Source organism: Salmo salar, chromosome ssa04, assembly GCF_905237065.1.
Source record: "Salmo salar chromosome ssa04, Ssal_v3.1, whole genome shotgun sequence".
In the NCBI taxonomy this organism is placed as follows: domain Eukaryota; kingdom Metazoa; phylum Chordata; class Actinopteri; order Salmoniformes; family Salmonidae; genus Salmo; species Salmo salar.
Window position 1 is genome coordinate 14224918 of NC_059445.1, and position 20886 is coordinate 14245803.

The 20886-nt window shown below is 46.4% G+C and overlaps 1 protein-coding gene across 1 annotated transcript in view; it reads right to left on the reverse strand.

Moving 5' to 3' along the window:
- Positions 1 to 14421: 14421 nt before the first annotated feature.
- LOC106610221 (zinc finger protein 827) overlaps positions 14422 to 20886 on the reverse strand; it is a 117220-nt gene continuing 110755 nt past the window's right edge. Inside the window, 1 exon segment of the mRNA XM_045717618.1 lies at positions 14422 to 18875. Coding sequence (XP_045573574.1) covers positions 17915 to 18875 — 961 coding nt within the window. The 3' untranslated portion in view covers positions 14422 to 17914.

Genomic DNA, 20886 nt, shown 5'->3' on the forward strand with positions numbered 1-20886 from the left:
GGACGTAGCTGCTGAACCAGGGCTAGGAAGCTTTGTGTGGGGACGTAGCTGCTGAACCAGGGCTAGGAAGCTTTGTGTGGGGACGTAGCTGCTGAACCAGGGCTAGGAAGCTTTGTGTGGGGACGTAGCTGCTGAACCAGGGCTAGGAAGCTTTGTGTGGGGACGTAGCTGCTGAACCAGGGCTAGGAAGCTTTGTGTGGGGACGTAGCTGCTGAACCAGGGCTAGGAAGCTTTGTGTGGGGACGTAGCTGCTGAACCAGGGCTAGGAAGCTTTGTGTGGGGACGTAGCTGCTGAACCAGGGCTAGGAAGCTTTGTGTGGGGACGTAGCTGCTGAACCAGGGCTAGGAAGCTTTGTGTGGGGACGTAGCTGCTGAACCAGGGCTAGGAAGCTTTGTGTGGGGACGTAGCTGCTGAACCAGGGCTAGGAAGCTTTGTGTGGGGACCTAGCTACTGAACCAAGGAAGCTTCTGAACATGACAACTTTTAATACAAGCGTCATATTATTCCCGTTGTCCTGGTAAAGTTTTACATTTAATCCAGCCAAAATTACCACATATTTGCAATGATGCCTCTTGACCACCAGATGTCCCCCTAACTTCACAACCTCATCTAATCCATAATGACTGGCCTGAGAGCCAGCCTCCACCCCTCCACCGCTCCTCCACTCAGGATGTGCTGGGTGACAGGTCACAGAGAGGCTGCAAGACACCAGATCCTTCTTCCCTGGAGCTCTGAGGACACCATGGTAATCCTTCACATCCATCCTCCATGCCAGTCAGAGCCTGGCTTCTAGCAGATACTAGGCTACCTACCTACCGCTGGGCAGAGGAATGATCAAAGAGACAATAGTATTATCATAAAGCGTCTGTTACACCAGCCCAGGTCGCAGTAGACATCAACCTCTGTAAATTAAAAAAATATATATATAAACAGTGGGAATTGCCCTCGTTGTACAGCGCCAGTGTGAAGTATGTAAAGGACAGTCTGTACATAGTGGGGAGAAAACTGCTTCTATGCTGCAGTCCATAGCCACAAACCTTTTGTTGTTGTTAGGAAAGAATCCCTAGATTCTTAGTCAAATCCGTCCCAGTCTCCCCCGATTATTCCATCCACTTCGGTCTTTCCTTGATCGTTTACATCTGTCTGTTCCGGAGGAGTGAGCCCCAGCCTCCAGAGTATCTCTGTTCGCAGGTTGGCGGTCGTTTGCTCCTGTCTGCGCCTGGAGGAAGACTGCCCCCTGAATGCAGATGGATTCATTAGGCTTGAGTAACACCCTTCATCACGCTGTCTCTCTCTCACTCTCACTCTCTCACACACACACTGTACCGCTCTAGGGAACAGTCAGTTCTAGCTTAATCTCTGGACACACACACACACACACAGCGTACACTAGGCTTGAGTGTAAACACCCTGATGCGGTTTCTCAGTGGAAAGATTAACTCAAATGCTGTCATATCATGTTCAACGTTCAGCCATTTTAGCCCAAACACAGACCAGTCCACATGTGTTTACCATTTAGAGACATTTCTTTAATGTAAGCACAGGACATGGACACGGTCTTTGATGGGGTCGGACGGGGATTTTCCATTTCTCGAGACTTGGATTGATGTTTTTTCTGTCCGTCAGAGCAGCGGTCCATCCCCACATTTTCATCCGTCACACAAACGTCCCTTTATTTGAACTGGTGTTTAATTGCAGTCCGAACCCAGCTCCACTAGACAACATCTGTAAATGATGACTAATTACATAACAATGGAATCATTATGAATGGTTAGCAGTATAGAGCGTTGTCGTAGCGACATGACAGTCACATTCTTGTGCGTGTTGTTTCTATGAATGAAGACAACCAAGTCTTATTGTTAGAAATGGTAGTGTAGGAATTGTTGTGGTGACAGAGCTATGCAGTCTGTTGCTGGTGTACAGAACCATGTCTTAGAATGATGAATGGTTAGTATAAAGCATTGTCGTGGTAACTTGTCGTGTGTAGCACCAGACAGAGGCCTAGGGCTCTATTCAATCCGTATCGCGGATATTCATCACTAAAGCCCAATTTGAAATTGAAAGGTAATGTTCCCAAGTTGGCGGAGACGGTAAACGCTACATATGTCGGCTCAACCGTAAATTACCTTTCCATTTCTATCTGGAAATCTGCAATGCTTCAGTGATAAGGATTGAAAATAACCCCTAGGTGGTGGTGGTTTTGTTGTGGGTTCTGCTGGTGTTGTATTTGGGCATGTTGTCTACTCTGATCAGAGAGAGTGGGATGCGTGACACTGAATGAAATGTCACCTGGGCCCTCCCACCATGCTAACACTGGGCTCTTTCTCTCTCTCTGTGTGTGTGTGTGTGTGTGTGTGTGTGTGTGTGTGTGTGTGTGTAGTGTGGCCGCTGGTCATGGTCTGCCGATCCACAAAGCCTCTCCCTCCCTGCTGTGTTGGCTCTCTTCGTCTCCCCACAGTCCCCCCTACGCACACACACACACCATCCCCACCTCCCTCTTTCATACACACAAACCCTCCACACACACCCACCTCCCTCACACACACTGCCCTCCTCCTTCCATGACACACACACACACACACTCCTCCCGCCCGGGTCGCTCCGACTCGGCTGGCTGCTCTGCCGTCTCTCTCAAGTGACAGATGAGTGTGTGTGAAGCATTTCATTCAGGCTCACAGCTCAGTTTCAAGACTGCTGAAAAACGATCCAAGGACCCACAGTCACTAGTAGGGATGGAGTGGACTGGAGAGAGGTGTGTGTGTGTGTGTGTGGATTTTTGTTGTTTGTGTGCTCACCCTCTAAGCAACCCCCTCATTACACCATAGCATCTCTCTCTGCTCTAGCAGTAGAACCCTAGTGGCTGGGGGACATGTTATATTATAAGGAGTGTAGGATGGAGCGTAGGGTTAATCTATCTATAGGGTGTCTTCATATGGACGACGAGGCACTGATTGGCTAGTTTTTATGGCGTCTCACTACCAGTTTCAGTGGGGTCTAGTCATTCTACTGAACCTAGTAGGCAGATCATGGTGGTAGAGGGGGGTCTAGTCATTCTATTAAACCTAGTAGGCAGCTCATGGTGGTAGAGAGGGGTCTAGTCATTCTATTAAACCTAGTAGGCAGATCATGGTGGTAGAGTGGGGTCTAGTCATTCTATTAAACCTAGTAGGCAGCTCATGGTGGTAGAGAGGGGTCTAGTCATTCTATTAAACCTAGTAGGCAGATCATGGTGGTAGAGTGGGGTCTAGTCATTCTATTAAACCTAGTAGGCAGATCATGGTGGTAGAATAGGGTCTAGTCATTCTATTAAACCTAGTAGGCAGATCATGGTGGTAGAGTGGGGTCTAGTCATTCTACTGAATATAGTAGGCAGATCATGGTGGTAGAGTGGGGTCTAGTCATTCTACTGAATATAGTAGGCAGATCATGGTGGTAGAGTGGGGTCTAGTCATTCTACAGAACCTAGTAGGCAGATCATGGTGGTAAATATTATGACGGGGCCTCTCAGGTGGTCAGCTAGTGTGAGTCTCCCCCTTTATTAAAGCACCTGAGGAAAACTCCTTCTCATCCACACACTAATGTTCTCTTCCTCTCTTTCACACACAGACCTGTGTTTGCTGTGTGTAATTTGCTCGCCCGCCTGCCTGCTGCCTATGGGCCTGTGGACGATGATCTATATATGGAGAGGGAGAGAGAGAAGGAGCCTTCCTTGGCGCCCAGTAATTGGACTTTAGAAGCCGATTGGGGGATCTTGGTTGACCTCTGGTAATGGATTTGAGTGAATAATTATTTGTAGTTATGGTTGGAAGATGATATCGGAGGGAGCGGGAGAGAAGGCTGAATTCCACTGTGTGAGTCACCACTGCTGCAAAAGAGAGAGATGGAGAGAGAGACGTTGCTGGGAAGCACTCAATTAATGAAATCCAGCTGCTTAGGCTCCCCGCGCGCACTGCCTGATCAAAAAACAAAATGCCCTGGCTAGTCTGGTCAGGAAAAAGGGTTCTCTCACGCTGCCCCTTTCCAGCCAAAACTACAAACTACCGACCCATCACCCACCTCGATTGCGTTGTTAAAATCTTAAAATCCGCCCCCACTCCAGACTCCAGGTAAAATACATGATAGCGAGGGTCCATTATTATAAAAAATATCAGTGGTGCTGGTGCTTAGCATTTGCGCGTGGGTGTTAGCTTATTTTAGCATAGCCAGCAGCCGCCATGATAATATAACCTAATGAAAGCGATTCTCAAGATGGCAGCCAGTGCCAGTCTGCGCCACCTCAGGACACAGAAGGCAATCACTCTTAATCCACAGTCTAATTGGCCTGGCTGTGCCTCCTCTGGGCCCAAGTGAATTCAGCTGTTCGATTACTGCGGGCCAATAATCGGTCTCTGCTACTCTGACAATGTCTGGAATAACATCTGAGCGACTGAGATGTCTTGTTTAAACAAAAGGAGGTCCGACGAGACCCGGCAGACACAGTGCATCTTTCAGAAGGTGGATGGACGTCTTGGACCCAGTCTCCTCCCTCTGGTGTGTATCTGTTAGCACTCGGTGTTCTCTGGCAGAGACAGAGACATCAACCCAGGCAGAGATGTCCTGGCTTGGCAACTCTCTGCCTCCCCTCTCTCCCCCCCTCTCTGCCTCTCCCCTCCCATCTCTTCTCTCTCTGCCTCAGCTCTCTGCCTTGAGAGGCTGTGTCCTAGATCAGTGATATGTAGGGTGAAAATTAAGCTACTAGCTCTCCCTTATTATCTCTGGCTGTAGTCTCTCACTAGCCCTCAACCCTCTCTCCTCTCTATACCCCTCTCTCTATCTCTACCCGTCCCTCACTCCCCCTATCTCTCACTCCTGGCCCTTCTCTCTCCTCTCAATTCAATTCAAGGGGCTTTATTGGCATGGGAAACATATGTTAACATTGCCAAAGCAAGTGAAGTAGATAATATACAAAAGTGAATATCCCCTGTTCTCTCTCCACGCGTCCATCTCTCCTGGTCCTGCTGCCCTCTTGCCAGTCTCTATTATCAGTGTCTTTCCAGTGGTCTCTTCCAGGCTGGGCAACCAGTGGTCTCTCCAGGCTGGGCAACCAGTGGTCTCTCCAGGCTGGGCAACCAGTGGTCTCTCCAGGCTGGGCAACCAGTGGTCTCTCCAGGCTGGGCAACCAGTGGTCTCTCCAGGCTGGGCAACCAGTGGTCTCTTCCAGGCTGGGCAACCAGTGGTCTCTTCCAGGCTGGGCAACCAGTGGTCTCTCCAGGCTGGGCAACCAGTGGTCTCTCCAGGCTGGGCAACCAGTGGTCTCTCCAGGCTGGGCAACCAGTGGTCTCTCCAGGCTGGGCAACCAGTGGTCTCTCCAGGCTGGGCAACCAGTGGTCTCTCCAGGCTGGGCAACCAGTGGTCTCTCCAGGCTGGGCAACCAGTGGTCTCTCCAGGCTGGGCTCCAGACAGACCATGTTTTGACAGGCAGTGCTGCACTACACTCCTTCACTCCTCCCTGGCTGCATACGGAGGTCAGCCTGTCACACCTGTCCACAGCTACACACACTCTCTCTTTCTCTGCTGTGTAGGGAAAACTACCAGACAGCTCCCTGCACGCCACAATCCCAGACTCCACTAAATTGATTCATGTAGAGAAGCAGAAGAAGAACGGTACAATCTTGTATTTTATTCCACTGTACTTTGAGCCCAGTGTCTTTTATGATGGAGGAATTAATGCTACAGCACTTAAAGCCTTGGCAACCAGTAACAAGTGTTCTAGTCCGCGTCCCAAATGGCACCCTATTCCCTACATAGTGTACTACTTTTGACCAGGGGCTCTGGATCAAAAGTAGTGCACTATATAGGGAATATGGTGCCATTTGGGACGCAATCTAGTTTTTACTTTCTGGAGCGGAGGAGGTTTATATTGGATAGTTGCTATTAACTACCGATAGACTGCACTCTGCCTTGCCCTCTCCTTGGCCATATGTTAATGACCACTCAGTGCTGCTGCCCTGGGGTAACCCTGCCCGCTGCTGGACTGGGTCAGCCAAGCACCAGACCCTCCAAACGACTAGGCTACCACTCAAACCTGGTTAAAATAACTGCACACGCTTGTTTGCCTGGATTTTTGATTAACATAATCTGAAAATTGGCCTATGCACCTAAAAATGCACCTTTTTAATATGCGATATAAAGGGGTGTGTTTTGATTTGGTTCACTAATGGCCGGTAATGGATACAGCCCGTTCTCCACCCTGCCCTAAGCCTACCAGGGTCGTATTCATCAGGGTATACCGTATCAAAACGTTTTACAACAGAAAATAGAAACTAGTGCTTCCTATTGGACATGGTTCAACTGGTCCATCCCTGTTTCAGTCCATTTTTACTCCGTTTGATGCCTAATGAACACGACCCTGTTCTGCCCACTGCGGTAACAAGATGGCAGCTGAGCTCTGCTCCCTGGTAGTTGATCACTGGCCGTTTTACTGCCCTGGCATGTTCCTGGCTCCTCTCTCTGCTCCGGGGGCAAAGCGGACACGGCCCACAGTAAAAGGCCTGTGAGGCGGGCAGGAAGCTGTGGCCGTGGCTGGCGAAGCTGGCTTCATCACGTCACGTTGACATGTCAGGGAGCCGTGCCAGGGCAGTGGGCACCGCCGTGACTCATTGTTCCCGCCACTTCCCGCTCTCCCTGGACAAGTTGCGTGGGAGCAGGTAGAGCGGGCGACGGGGCGAGTTAGCGCCTGGTGGCAGATGGGCAGGGTAACCGGTGCCAGCCACACTGGACCACTGGTCTGGCAACTGGACACAGACTGACTGGACAGCCGGACGTGGCGTTTTTCTGGCACGAGGATATGGGCCAGGTGTCTCCCTCCAGCAGCAAGCTGTGTGTGTGTCAGAGAGAAGGAGAGGAATGTGCTAGTATGCATCATTTAACATGACCACCTAAATGAATCCATGCTAGCAGTGTGTGTGTTTATGAGAGAGGGAGAGAGATTGCCCCATTTTATACTGAAAACCGAAGCCAACTTTACTGTACAGGCAGGACATTAATCTTAGGGAAACAAAATAAATCAAAATTGGTTTAGAAAAGAGCTGTCAGTCTAATTGTTGTGATAACCATTCATGTGGTACTCTCAGGGCGTCTGTTGAAAGTCAGTGCCATGGAATGCATGCTCATCGACATCCAAACATGCTATGGCCCTGAGAACTGACTGAGAGAGCGCTCTTGTGTGGTGGAGGAAGGTCTCCCGAAAGGATGGCCTTTTCAGATCGTACATGCCCTACTTGTATTATTCTGCCTCGATTTCATGTTGGACTGCAGTGAGAAACGAATGAGATTTGAGTTTTGAAGTCCAGCCATTCCTGCTATTGACCTCTTTTATGTTTCCAATAGAAGTGATTATCGTTGTTTCTCGCAATTAGCCTTAATCACACCCAAAAGCAGAATGCAGGCTTCTTACTGAAATGAAAGAGCATGGCTGGCATTTGCAGATTACAGAAATCCCTCTAAAAATCTGTATTTATCTGTTAAACAACAGGGGAGATATTGAGAATGGAAAGAGCCCAGTTTGAAAAAATGACTTTGCCCTTCAGCTTGTGTGTCCCTCCACCAATGAGGGTTAAATGACTCTCTGGGCACCTTGGCAACCATCGCTGTGCTGCTCCTGAGTCCCTACCTACATCTGGACTGGCTGAACTCAAGACTGTAGAGCTCTCTGCCTATCTGTCTGTTTTGGTAAAGAAACGGATGTGTTATCTGACATTGGTACATGATATTTTCAGAACAAATGCTGGTATAATCATGTTCTGTTACTGTAGTCATGGTGATATGTGACGTGTGTGTGAGTGTAATTGAGAATCTTATTAACCAAGATATGTAAACCTTTGAGGCAAAGACAGTACAGTATGAAGATAGGCAGAAACTGCTTCTCCAATAGAAATCCCAGATATGAAGTTGTTTTTGATGAAAATGAACACGTCAGTTTGTCACTTTCACAAGGTTGGAGTAATAACATGCTTGACTAGAGCAGGGGTAATAACTGACCAATGCAGGGTTGACGCTTCAGGCTTTCCCAAACTTGGACCTGGGGACCCCCCTGGGTGCATGTTTTGGTTTTTGCCCTAACACTACACAGCTGATTCAAATGATCAAAGCTTGATGATGAGTTGGTTATTTGAATCAGCTGTGTAGTTCTAGGGCAGAAACCAAAACGTGCGCCCACGGGGGGCACCAGGACCGAGTTTGGGAAACCCTGGACTAGGGGAGGGTTGAAACTTGACTAGGGGAGGAATGAGGAAGTTCCTAATATGTATTCCGCACAGTAAGCTTGTATTCAGGTTGACGTTTCCAACTGGGCACAGACGTCAATTCAACGTCTATTTCACGTTGGTTCAACATCATTTCAGTGTTATTGTCCTGAGTCTTGCCTGGAGGCAGAACTTAGACAAAATTGGGTTTATTGTAAAAATACATGAAAAGTGCTTTTTTGTCTTAATTTAAGGTTAGGGTTTGGCATTAGGGTTAGCAGTGTGGTTAAGGTTAGGTTTATATTGTGGCTGTGCCAGCTAGTGACCACTTTGCATAACTGCCTCCAGAACAACGCTAACTTGCCTTGTAAGCTACTGTATAATGATCCGGATGGTGGACATGAAATACTAATTGATGATATCTCCACACTCCACAGCAGTCTTATATGATATACAAATCATTTATTCCAAGATGGGAATACAAGATGTCCGACTTGCCCAAAAATGTGTTTTATCGTGTAGTAGTAGCCACGTACAACGACTAGACCAGACATCTGGATGGATGCGATCCAAGTTAATTTGTTTGACCCGCTCTCCTCTTAAATGAGAATTGATGGTAGGATTCCCAATGTCTTGATTGGAAGACAAACGAGTATGGGGCGGTCCCGTAATTGATTGAAGACCGCAATTTGATTAGGCTAATTGAAATGCATTGTAGAAATCGTTAGATGCTCAAGTACATAGAATCATTTAAAACACTACTAACCAGGCAGTGATCAGGTCTCAACACCACAAATAGGAAGGATTCTATTAAAGATGGTGGTTTCTGTTTCTAAACATGTCTGTTCAACGCAGTAGTGGTGCGTGGGTAAAATCACTGGGGAAGCCAATCCAGAAGACAAAGCCACATTACAACCTGTGTGTTGTGATAATTGTGTTGTTTGCTTCAACTTCAACATCATCTCATCACCTATGCTTAGTCTAATACAATGACAACTAAAAGATAGCTAAATATGTGGTTGTTCATGGTTCTGATTTGTGTCTGCTGCGTGTTGGTGCAAGTAGAAAAACAACATTCTGTCAATGATGTATGCTCTCAATGCGATTTCACAGGAGAGACGACAAATCCAAACGGGCTTCCCATTACACTTTCCTTTTGGTGCGCCAAGACCATTCACAGTTGAGCTCGCTCAGTTTAGCTCAATGCTGATTGGCTATTATTTGATGCTTTTTTTTAATCAAGGGAGGCCAAATGCTCGCTGGCTTCTCATGCATTCAATGCTATGGGCGGCACGATGTCATACTCTTCTGGACCAGACAGCATCAGATAGCTTAAAAAACCATCTGAGGGAGGACGGATGACGACCCACGTAGACAGAAAAGCTTGCTCGAATGCTTTCTCCGGTTAGATACATTCAGCCTCTTGCGAATCGAAGGACAATTATGAAACATTATTTTGTGTTTGTTAATTACAAATGTTTTGGGAAAGACTGGCTTCCCTTGGCATCCATGAATACACACCACTGGTTCAATGTCACATTGGATATTGTGGTGGATTTGAAAACAAGAATGATACCCTTATGCTTCTCTGTGTGGTTTCCTCAGTAAACAACCACTGTACCTGGTTTTACTGTATTTCCAAACCAAGAATAAAGTACAACTGTCTCCAGATCAGTTTTTTACCTGGCCAGCCGGAGCAGATCGTTGTGGGTGAGACTGGGGTCAGTGTTACACTTCATTACTTCACCAGGGGAATGAGGAGCAGGATTAGCTCGTCTCTGACCTTGGATCTTAAAAAGAAGCCAGACGCACAAAAACCTGCCAGCCTCAGATCTCTACGGACCTGAATCATTGAAATCATTGCTGGTCTTGTAATAGACAGAAATGGTGAGGAATATAAATATAAAGCAGTAATAGATCTAAAGATAGAATAGAGTAGAATGGCATAATTAGAAGAGATACATTTTAGATTGCATTTGATGGCAACTGATTGATGCTGGCAAGATGCTGTAAATTACCATATTTTAAGACTGTGCACATACTATCATGTTCTAAATGTCAACAAAAGCAAAACTGAAGATGATGCCAGTATCACTGAGCGTGATGTCCAATAGGAACATGAAAAGACCTATTCATGACATTGTGTTATGACCGAAGAGCTCATATCCATAGAAACCAAGTAACCTATGGCTGGTCAGTGTCCCGTAGTGCCATGGTAACAGTCTAGCCCTGACAACAGTCGTGAGATTTACTGGGTCTCCATTTCAGATGACTCTTCCTAGCTAAGTGGTATGACCCCCCCCCCCCCCTCCCCCATCTGTTTCACCAAGTTACATGCCTTCCTTGTCCAATCAAAATCACCCAGCTTATGTTTGGGGTTGTGTAGTGAGGCAGTGTGTGTGTGGCTATACGATCCATCCCTCTATAATGTTCCGGGGCTGCCCCAAGTCTGGATACGCCGGAGCCCGGTGGCTTCTCGGTAATTCCTCTTCCTCGGTGGCGATGGTACCCCCTGTGGAGCTTCCTGAATCAGATTGTCGCGGACCCCCCTCCCCCTGCCGAGCGATGTCTCACCCCTGCGATTAGGAGCTCACACCGCATGGGGTGGTTGGCTAGTGATGGTGACGTCTGGCCCTGGTTGGTGGGATTGGCTGCAGAAGGACAAGCAAGTAAATGCATGTCCTCTCTGTTGCCTATTCTGGACGGGCAAATGAGTGATGCGCCACAGGAGACTGCAGGGCTCCCACATGGAACCCTATTCTCTATAAAGTGCACTACTTTAGACCAGGATCCCTAGAGCTCTGGTCAAAAGTAGTGCACTTGGGACCTAGCCCAGACTACAGATCATCCCTCTATCCCTTTTTTATTTGGCTAGATCCCAGCTCTTGATTGGATAAGATGTGTTTTTCTCACCTGAGGTGGAAGCTGTCCAGTCGTAATAGAACGTGATTATCAACGAATGGATACGGTTGTAGCACATTGGATTTCATTGAACTCAATCTGAAATTACATTAACTTTATAAAATAAGTTTGGTTTGGAAACTAGTCATTTCTGAAAAGTTGCATTAGTGCTGGTATACCCCATGCTAAATCAATTCCGGAGTCAGTTTCCCCCTTATTTTTCTCTACACCAACTCTCTTCTCCTAGTACCACAGCCTCTCTGTTGCAGGCCTTCTCTTTGTCTCTCTGGTTACGTACAAAATGGCAACCCTATCTCCTTTATAGTGCACACTACTTTTGACCAAAGCCCTATGGACCCTGGTCAAAAGTAGTGCACTATATAGGGAATAGGGTGCCATTTTGGACACAGCCCGTTTGCCCCCCTCAGTTTGTTTTCTCTATGGAGGGGAGAGAGGATCTGTCTTTATTTAGCTCTGCCTCAGCTCCTTCTTCTTCACATGCTAAGACCTCAAACCCACCATGGACAGACAGTGGTGAAGAGAGGGAGCCTGGGAAGTATTGATGCTCCAGGGCAGACATGAGAGTAGAGGGAGGAGAGAAAGAGGGGGAATAAGAGGGAGGTGGAGAGAGAGCGAGATTGAGGGAGAGAAAAGGATGGTAGGGGAGGGGTGAGAGAAGAGGGTAGGGGAGGAAGTGAGAGGTAGAAATAAAGGGGAAGAAGAGAGAGAAATGAGTGGAGGGAGAGAGAGGGAGGTAGATAGAGGGGTACAGTGAGAAAGAAAAAGGGTAGATAGAGAGAATCACCGTACTACAGAGAAAGAGGAAAAGAGGGAGAAGTGGAAAGACAGAGATAGGCAGGCCGCTGGGTGGCAGCTCCCTCCTGCCGACACACACTTCTGTCTAAGCAGCTTTCCTCTCAGGGCGGGGTCAGCCCAGGTCACAGTGGGATTACACTTTTGGCAAACAAGAGGGAGCTCCTCTCGCTCTCCCTCTCTGTCTCTTTCCCTCTCTTTCTCTCTCCCTCTGCCTGAAAAGCTGCGCCGCTGCGACTCCCCCGTGACTCGAACCAGCTGTAATAAAGCCAAGGCAGCCTGAACCTACAAACAAAAAGCTAACACGCTATCGATCGGTGCCGGCCAACTTTTGCGGTGGTGGTGTCGAAAGGTCTTCGCTGTGCAGACAGCTTGAGCCCAGAGGTGGAGGGATATTATTATAAATATATATACACCTTTTTTGTGAGGAAGGAGAAATTCTCATTTTTGGACAATAGCATTGTATAGTAATTAAGGTGCTATAGGCATGAGCTAAATATGAATGGAAGTCAATCTTTAAACGTCTATATACCCTTGAATCAATACATGTCCTGCCGTGTGCGTCTCAACTAGTGTGTATGTAAGTCATGTGCCCTCGCGAGTGTCTCCATCTCCACTTCCTAATCAACACTTCCACTCATAGCGAGGTCAGCTGAGCAGGCCCCTAGTGACCCTGGCACTGCTTTGAACTTAATTAAGCAGCTTTAAACACACTGGAGAGAAGACTCATTAATACCACGCTATGGCAAACGGCCAGACCAGATCATCTAGACGCCAACATTTGAACTACATAGAGAAGAGAGAGAAGTTTCAGACTTGAACACGGGTGAACTCTGTAAAGGTTAAGATCCAGGGCAGTGAGATGACCATTTGATCAAGCATCGCCGGAGCTCCATACTTTACTCTGAGCAACACTGAAATCCTGTGGATGAGGTACTGTATATACAGATCATTGGCTCATATGAACAGATAACATTACTGCATAATACACACTGACTTTCAACTGAAATAGTGCATGTCATATAAACAGCCATATGTAACTGTCAATAGTCAAAGTATTGGCTGTTTATATGATATGCACTATTTCAGTTTGAATTAGACATGTTTTTAATTGTTTATTTCCCTTTTGTTTATTATCTACTTCATGTAAACATGTTTCCCATGCCAATAAAGCCATTGAATTGAGAGGGGGAGAGAGAGGGAGAGGGGGGAGAGCGAGAGGGGAAAGAGAGAAGGGGATAGACAGAGGGAGAGAGTGTGTGTTTGGGATACTGACTGTAGGCCTGTTAAAGGAGAACTTTAGACCAAGGTGTTCTATAGGGGATAGACGGAGGGATAGACAGAGAGAGTATGTTTGGGATACTGACTGTAGGCCTGTTAAAGGAGAACTTTAGACCAAGGTGTTCTATAGGGGATAGACGGAGGGATAGACAGAGAGAGTGTGTTTGGGATACTGACTGTAGGCCTGTTAAAGGAGAACTTTAGACCAAGGTGTTCTATAGCTCGGGGCCTAACGGTGATAAATGAGTCCCTTAATTTCTGCAAACACTTTATCTCTGCTTCATCTGTTTTCATTAGGCTGGCCCCAACCTCTGGCAGGGTGAGAACGTGCTGCTGCTGTCTGCTGCCTCCATTACAGCACTGTGGACACGCCCCAAATTGCACCCTATTCCCTATGTAGCGCACTACTTTTGACCAGGGCCGCAAGGCAGGTTGGTTGTTTAGCAACAAAACCGAGGCGTGCGCAACTATGGGGCTAAACAGACGGGGTTGGCTTAGATTGTTGATAACACGTAAACTATACTTAGTCTCTAATGTTTATTGAAATCATAAATAATAAATATATTTTCACAATGAGCACTTGTCTCTCAAATACATTGTTACTGTTGTTGGCTAGCTAGCTAGCTAATTTTAGCCATATTAGCATAGATGTGACATGAGTCAAAACACCTCAAAACAAGACATGGTATCAAGAACAGTTGAAATGAGCCAATTGCAATTCACTACATGGCAGCTTCTTGTTACTGTTGCTAGCTATCTGACCATCCAGAATCACAACACACGGACTTCTGCCCCATTGAAGCGCGTGCATCGTTTTCGTCGTCGTCAGTTAACCCTGTCAGGCCCTGGTCAAAAGTCGTTCACTTGATAGGGAACGGGGGTCAAAAGTAGTGCACTATATGGGGAATAAGGTGCCATTTCTGACACAGCCTATGAAACGTATAGAGAGCTGCGTCGCATCAGAAAGAGTCCTCCGCCGTCTCTCATAAGGCCTGAGTGTTGGCCGGTTAGATTGCTTTGAGGTATTCCATAATTAGATTTTTGGGATGATCGATTGCTGCTCTTTTCTTTACCGGTGTAAACGTCTCCACCCGTGTAGCAGCTATACCTGGAGAGAGGCAGTTTCAACTATATACAATCAAGACAACATGACATTGAAAATCATCTTATAGAATCAAAAGAAAAACCAGACCTGAGGTGGAATATCTGTTGTAAGCTTTACTTTCAAATCCTGTTACATTTAGATCTGGCAACTTTTGAACATAAAATAATGCCAAAAACAAAGAAAAAACGAATACAAAAAACCAAAAAAGTACAAATGATCTATTTACCAGTTATTGTCACAAACAACCCTGTACAGCCTTAACAATGACCTAATCAAAAAGCTTTATACAGCACATACCAATTTTTACTGAGTGCCAAAAAGATGAACAAAAACACACAAAAAAGAAGATAGTTGAGTCTTGTCGAGTCATAAAATAGAGAGAGAGAGATGTCATGCATACTCCGAAGTGCTCAGAAAGGTAGTCAACCGACATATTAAAAAATTAAAAATACAAATAATTTTTTTTTTTTTTTAAATCGCCTTCTGCTGCTTCTTTACAATTAGGCAAAAAATAATAAGCAAACGATAAGTGCTTAAAAATACTGGGTTGGGAAAGGACAGAGAAGCGATCCCTGTCGGCCTTTTCTTCTCCTTAGACACACCAACCAGACCAAGGGGCCGTTTTATAAGAAGAAAGAACTGCAGCCATTCTCGATTACATAATGATTATGCGGTAGCTATATATATATATATATATATATAAAAAAAGGCATACAGTCAGTCGTAAAAAGTCGGGCACATTCTTTTTTTGTTCCTCTTATTTTTTGTTTTTAGATTTGGACCCTGAAAATCAGTTTGACTCATTCTCAGTGATCTCAGGCGGTTCCCTTCCACCAAGTGGCACTAGAGTATTACATATTAGAGGATAGATAAGGAGCTGGAGCTGACCTAGGAGTGTGTGTGGCAGGGGTGGGGGCTCCTTGTACTCCTATAACGTAGCAGCGACCAGCGGACAGCATGCTGAACATTGCTATGTTGTCAAAGGGAACTAAAAGAAAACCAACCACGGGGGAGAGATTTAACTGTTACACCCCTCCGTTACCAGGAAGTGACGGATTTAATCCTAGCATCACAACCTCGTTTTTAAGTTTCATTTGGTCTTAACAATGCATTGTTCTCTCAATTTTTTTGTTGTCATTACAAAGAAATAAAAAAAATACAATCACAAGAAAATGAAAAGTACAAGAAACAAGGAAAACAATTAAGGTTAAAAAAAAAATCCCTTTACAAATAAGAAACCATTTTGGCTTAAAGACCACTTGGGAATGCGAGCACGGTCAATTAAATGGGTAATGCTTTTGAATAAAAAAAAAACGAAATGCCTTTATTATGCTGCCTGGTCTCATGTACACTCTCCATGTTGAGCATCTCCATCTGTACAGATAAATACATTTTTCATGTTCAAAAAGTGCAGCACTGTGCAAAATTGGCTTTGACAATTTAGCCTGGGCCCTTTGGGTCTCCCAGCGTAATATAGTTCAACCTCCACTGTCTAATTCATGCAATTTGTGTTCATCTGCGCTCTGCAATTTTACAGAGGTAAAAACCCTCCGCACTAAACCAGAAAATGTCTACACAACAAAAATCACGAAATCACGGTTTTGATTCAGATCGTTCACAGCAAACATCTTAAAAAGGTAATAAGTCTGTTTCCGGTGATATCCTATCGGACCGACAGCTCAAACGTTTGCACTATAACAATATGAACTAGCTAAGTGCTTTTGGTTTTGAAATGGGACTAAGCTAAATGCAATTACAACTGAGAGATGGAGCGAAGGGGGAATAGAAAGCAGTACCATGTCTTCTCACTGAGATAGAAGCTACACCACCAAAACCAAACCAATGGCTGCTTCCTCGTCGACAACATTGGACCTATCGGAGCCTTCCTCAAAATGGCTTCATAATAGCGATGCACGTTAGTAGAAAACGCTCATCGTCCTACGTTTAAAAGGCTCAGTAAAAAAGAGAAAGAGAGAGGGAGAAAAACGAATGAACAACCTAAAAAGACACAGAAGGCCACCGACCTACAAAAACCAACCCCTTGCTTTCTGTCATATAGGCAACGGTACCCAACAGTCCCTGCCTGCAACTACACCGCACATCTGTATCACGTTCGCATCACGGACATCAACAAAGGAAAATACATTCATTCAAGTCATTTTGGAACAGTTTCTTTCTGTTTTATCTTTTACACAAAATTACAAAAGAGCTCCAAAAAGCACCACTGAATCGGCCTGTGGTGACCGGAGCTGTTGGGGGGTTTTAACACCCCGTTAGCTGGTCACCTCCACAAAACAGTTATCTCTTACAGCTTATCTAACGTAACGGTGCGCCAGTCCATACATAGTTCTACACATGATGCTGGACCGAACAACACCTGGGTCCTATTCATTAGGGCGCAACGTAGCATAACGACAAGTTCTGGTGATTCAGTCCTTTTTCTTCCGTTTGGTGCCTAATGAATAGGACCCTGGTCTCAGGGGTTACAGGTGTCCTCATGGAACCTTTGATGTGGGCTGGTGGGGTAAAACTAATCTGGTCCCAGATCTGTTTGTGGTGTCTTGCCAATTCCTACGGTCATTGTCACGACAGCACAAACAGATCTGGGACAAGGCTACGGTTACACAAGGGGATGAAGCTATAATGTGTGTTACATTGATTTGAAAACCGTTTGAATTGGCAAAGGGCCTTGAGTAGAGAATGTCACTTGTTCTGCCCACCCCACCGCACAACGTCAAACAACGTACAAGATGTCACCTGTGTGTATGGGTTGCCAAGACGACCGCCACCCGAGACAGGTGAGTTCAGTCGGCGTTTGATGCATATGGTTTCACCATTACACAAAACCAAACAGATAAAGTCAAAGCTTAGTTGTGGGGGAGATTGAAGGCTACAAAACTATGTACAGTACACATTAGTTAAATAATTCATTAAGTGCGTGGTTTGAGGCGTTGCTTTGGAAACGAGACTTTTGAGAAAAAGCGTTCCGTTTCATTGGTTCTTGTTCGCGGCGCATCACAATTGAACAACCTGGGGATTGGTTCATCATACCCTATTAAATGACGTGCATCAAAGCTAGCGGAAACAAAGAGGCAGGCATGCTATTCTGATGCGTAGTAGCCAGAAGACTAAAATGCACTAAAAATGTCAGAGCACTTGTTTTGTTTCTTCTACTTTTTCGACTTTTCTAACAAACACAAAAAGAAAACAAGGATCCGTTTTACAGGTAATGCAATTGGGTCCTGGTCATTCAAAAGTCCAAAAAACAAACATTAGAAAATAAAAAGTAGAGAGAGAGAGAGAGTAATAATTCAATCGATATAACAGATAAGAAAAGCAGCTTTTGATATAAATGCATTTTTTAGCACATACAGCCTTTTCTCTGATAAATTCTTTTTTTTTTTCTTCATTGTCTACAATAACTACTTGTCTGTCTCTGTCCAGCTTACTCAGCTGGCTTGATTGGAAAGTTTTCCCCATCGCAGTGGATAACGATCATTCAGACCACTGTCCAGGGAGAGAGGGATGGGGAGAAAGGGGAAAGAGAGGGAGGGGGAAGAGATAGGGATGAGAAGGAGGAGAGGAGAACAGTCACACAGTCTTGGCTCTCTCCGTCAGTCCCAGTCCTAGGTAAGCCAGGAAGGAGTGTTTGAGGGAGGTGGGCGAGGGAGGAGAGGAAGAGGAGGCGGTGGAGGAGAGGAAAAGGGGGGAGGAGGAGTGCGGCCTCTGGAGTCTGGAGAGGGGCGAGTGGAATGTGGAGCGGTGGGTGAACAGGGTTGTGAGGGGGATCAGGTGCGCCCGCTCGCAGTTTCCCAACTGCTCGTAGACGTGGCGTGGGGAGGGGAAGAAGAGGGAGGGGCCTCCGCCATTGGTTGTGGTCGCTGTCAGGTAACGCTGGGCTGGGGGCGGGAGTTCCTGTTGACGGTGGTGTTGATTCCCTGTGATGAGTGACAGGGCGACAGACTGCAGGGCCTGGGAGGCAGAGAGAATCATGAGGGGGCTGCTGCTACCGCTCCCCCCGCTACTCCCATCCCCACCTCCACCTACCCCCAGGAGGAAGGGCTCCCCGCCCCGCAGAGACCCCACCAGAGAGCCCCCTAGCTGGGCCTGGAACTCCTCCTCGCCGGCCTCCTCCCCTTCCCCTCCACCCTGGTGCTTCTTGAGGTGGCGGCTGAAGATGAAGGGGTGGGTGGTGGTGAAGGGGCACTCCGTGCAGCCGAAGGTCTGGCGCGGGGCGTGCTTCAGCTTCTTGTGCAGGTTCAGGTTGTCCTTGCGCTTGCAGCTGTAGCCGCAGCGGTCGCAGTGGAAGGGCCGCTCGCCCGTGTGCACGCGCACGTGCTCAATCAGCTTGTTGGCCGTCTTGGACAGGTAGCCGCACTGCTCGCACTTGTAGTGGTTGCCGAGGCGATGCTCGCGCACGTGCCTCTCCAGCGCGGGCTGGTCGCGCCACACCGACTGGCAGATGCGACACTTGTACTCCATCTTGTAATGGGTCTTCAGGTGGCACTCCATGGCCGCCGGTCGATTGGTGGAATAAATGCAGACGGGGCACCTGGGAAACAGGAAGGAGGAAGTGGAAGGGGGCAGGACATGGGAAATACACACACAATAGCAAGGGGAGGTTTAACAAAGAGAGGACTTAAATACACAATGATCAAAATACACACCTTAAGACTTCAACACAGGGGAGGATGAAGAGGGGGAAAGGTGAAGGGAAAAGATGTGTGTGACGTGTCCCGAATATTTTACCCTAAAGGAATGATACGGTGTGTGTGTGTGTGTGTGTGTGTGTGTGTGTGTGTGTGTGTGTGTGTGTGGTGGAAAGTGTGTATGTGTATTGTTGAAATTTGAGGTTGGGGTTGAAAGTGTGTTTGGAGTGGGTTGGTGGTAGGTGGGTGGGGCATGTAGAACTGGGCAGAGACAGGTTGTGGAAAGAGAACAGGATTGGACGGAATTAGGAATGGAAGGATAACTGAAATAAATGGAAATGTGGCACTTACATTTAAATAGCACCATTCATCTGCTCTGGGCCCCAAAGCGCTTCACAAACCCTGCAGAACAGAATCACCTCAGAATACAACCAGCCACGTGGTGAAGACCCTACACACGCCTTCTCTCTCCCATACACTCCTGGACATACACTCCTGAATGAACACTTCTGAGTACACTAAGGATGCACTGGTAAAGGGAGGTCCTTCTCTGTCCTAGACACGCCTCAGTACACACTCCGAGTGCACAGTCTTTAGTACACTCTCCTCTTCGGTACACACTACAGCCTCGTCTCTTTCTCTTATAAAGTGTTTTTTCTCCTTTTGTCTACAACTTCTCGTCTGTCTTTTGCCCAGCTTATTCAGCTGGCTTGATTTGAAAGGGTTCTCCATTGCAGTGGATGACCATCACTCAGTCACCCCACCGTCCACTGCTGAGCACACACTACTTAGTACACTATCCTGTCTGGACATACTGCTCTAGAGTCTAGACTAGAGATACCCTCTTGAACTGGACGGAGGGGGCAGCTGTGTTTGAGCTACCTGCTTTTAATTCTGACCTCTCAAACCTTAAACGCACAGCTAATGTGGACTGTGTCTGATTTTGAAGTCAGGATAGAGGATCGACTTTTAACAGATATTAAAACACTCAACTACTATAATGACTGAACTAATTGCACCCTTGAACATTTGAAATGTGAAATAATACATTCCCATGTACCTAAAATGGACTAATACTGTTTGCAGTGTTGATGGTGTGTGTGTTCCTGTATTGACCAATGAACGTGGAGAGAATCGGTGGTGGCGTATTGAGACCTTAATCGCGCCTCTACTCCTTGTAACAAGACGAGACACTAACAGATACCTCAGTAAACTACTGCCCTGACTCTCTCACTCCAAACACCAAACCAACTAGTGATCTAACTCTACCGGTGGCTAGACAACGGACAGCATCTGGTGAATAGTGGTGACAGCTTGACATTAAACATGGTCAAGTGACAGTGTAGGCCGATCAGTTAATGGCGAGATGAGTTCAATGGCGTCTGATTGATATCGATGGCTCTACACGTGCATTGACTGACTGCGTTTCATGGCAAACAACTTCCACAAATAGATACAAACAAAAAAAAGAAACACATAAAAATGACAGTGACTGTTGTGTGTTAACTAACAATCTGTTTCTACGGCGATTCAATATTTTCCTTGATGTCTGTTCAGATTTTCTGTTAAGTGATTGCATGTGAATGCATGTACTACTTTCATTCAAGATGGTTTCAAATGCAATCTGGAAAAATAGAATATCTATGTGGTATAAAATATGCATCTGTGTGTGCAGGCTTTAAAAGCACAGTGCTAGGCTAGGCTAATGCCATGAGCATGTTGTTGCGTGTGTGTTGGAGGAGCATCATGGCTAGGCTAATGTCATTAGCATGTTGTTGCGTGTGTGTTGGAGGAGCTTCATGGCTAGGCTAATGCCATGAGCATGTTGTTGCGTGTGTGTTGGAGGAGCTTCATGGCTAGGCTAATGTCATTAGCATGTTGTTGCGTGTGTGTTGGAGGAGCTTCATGGCTAGG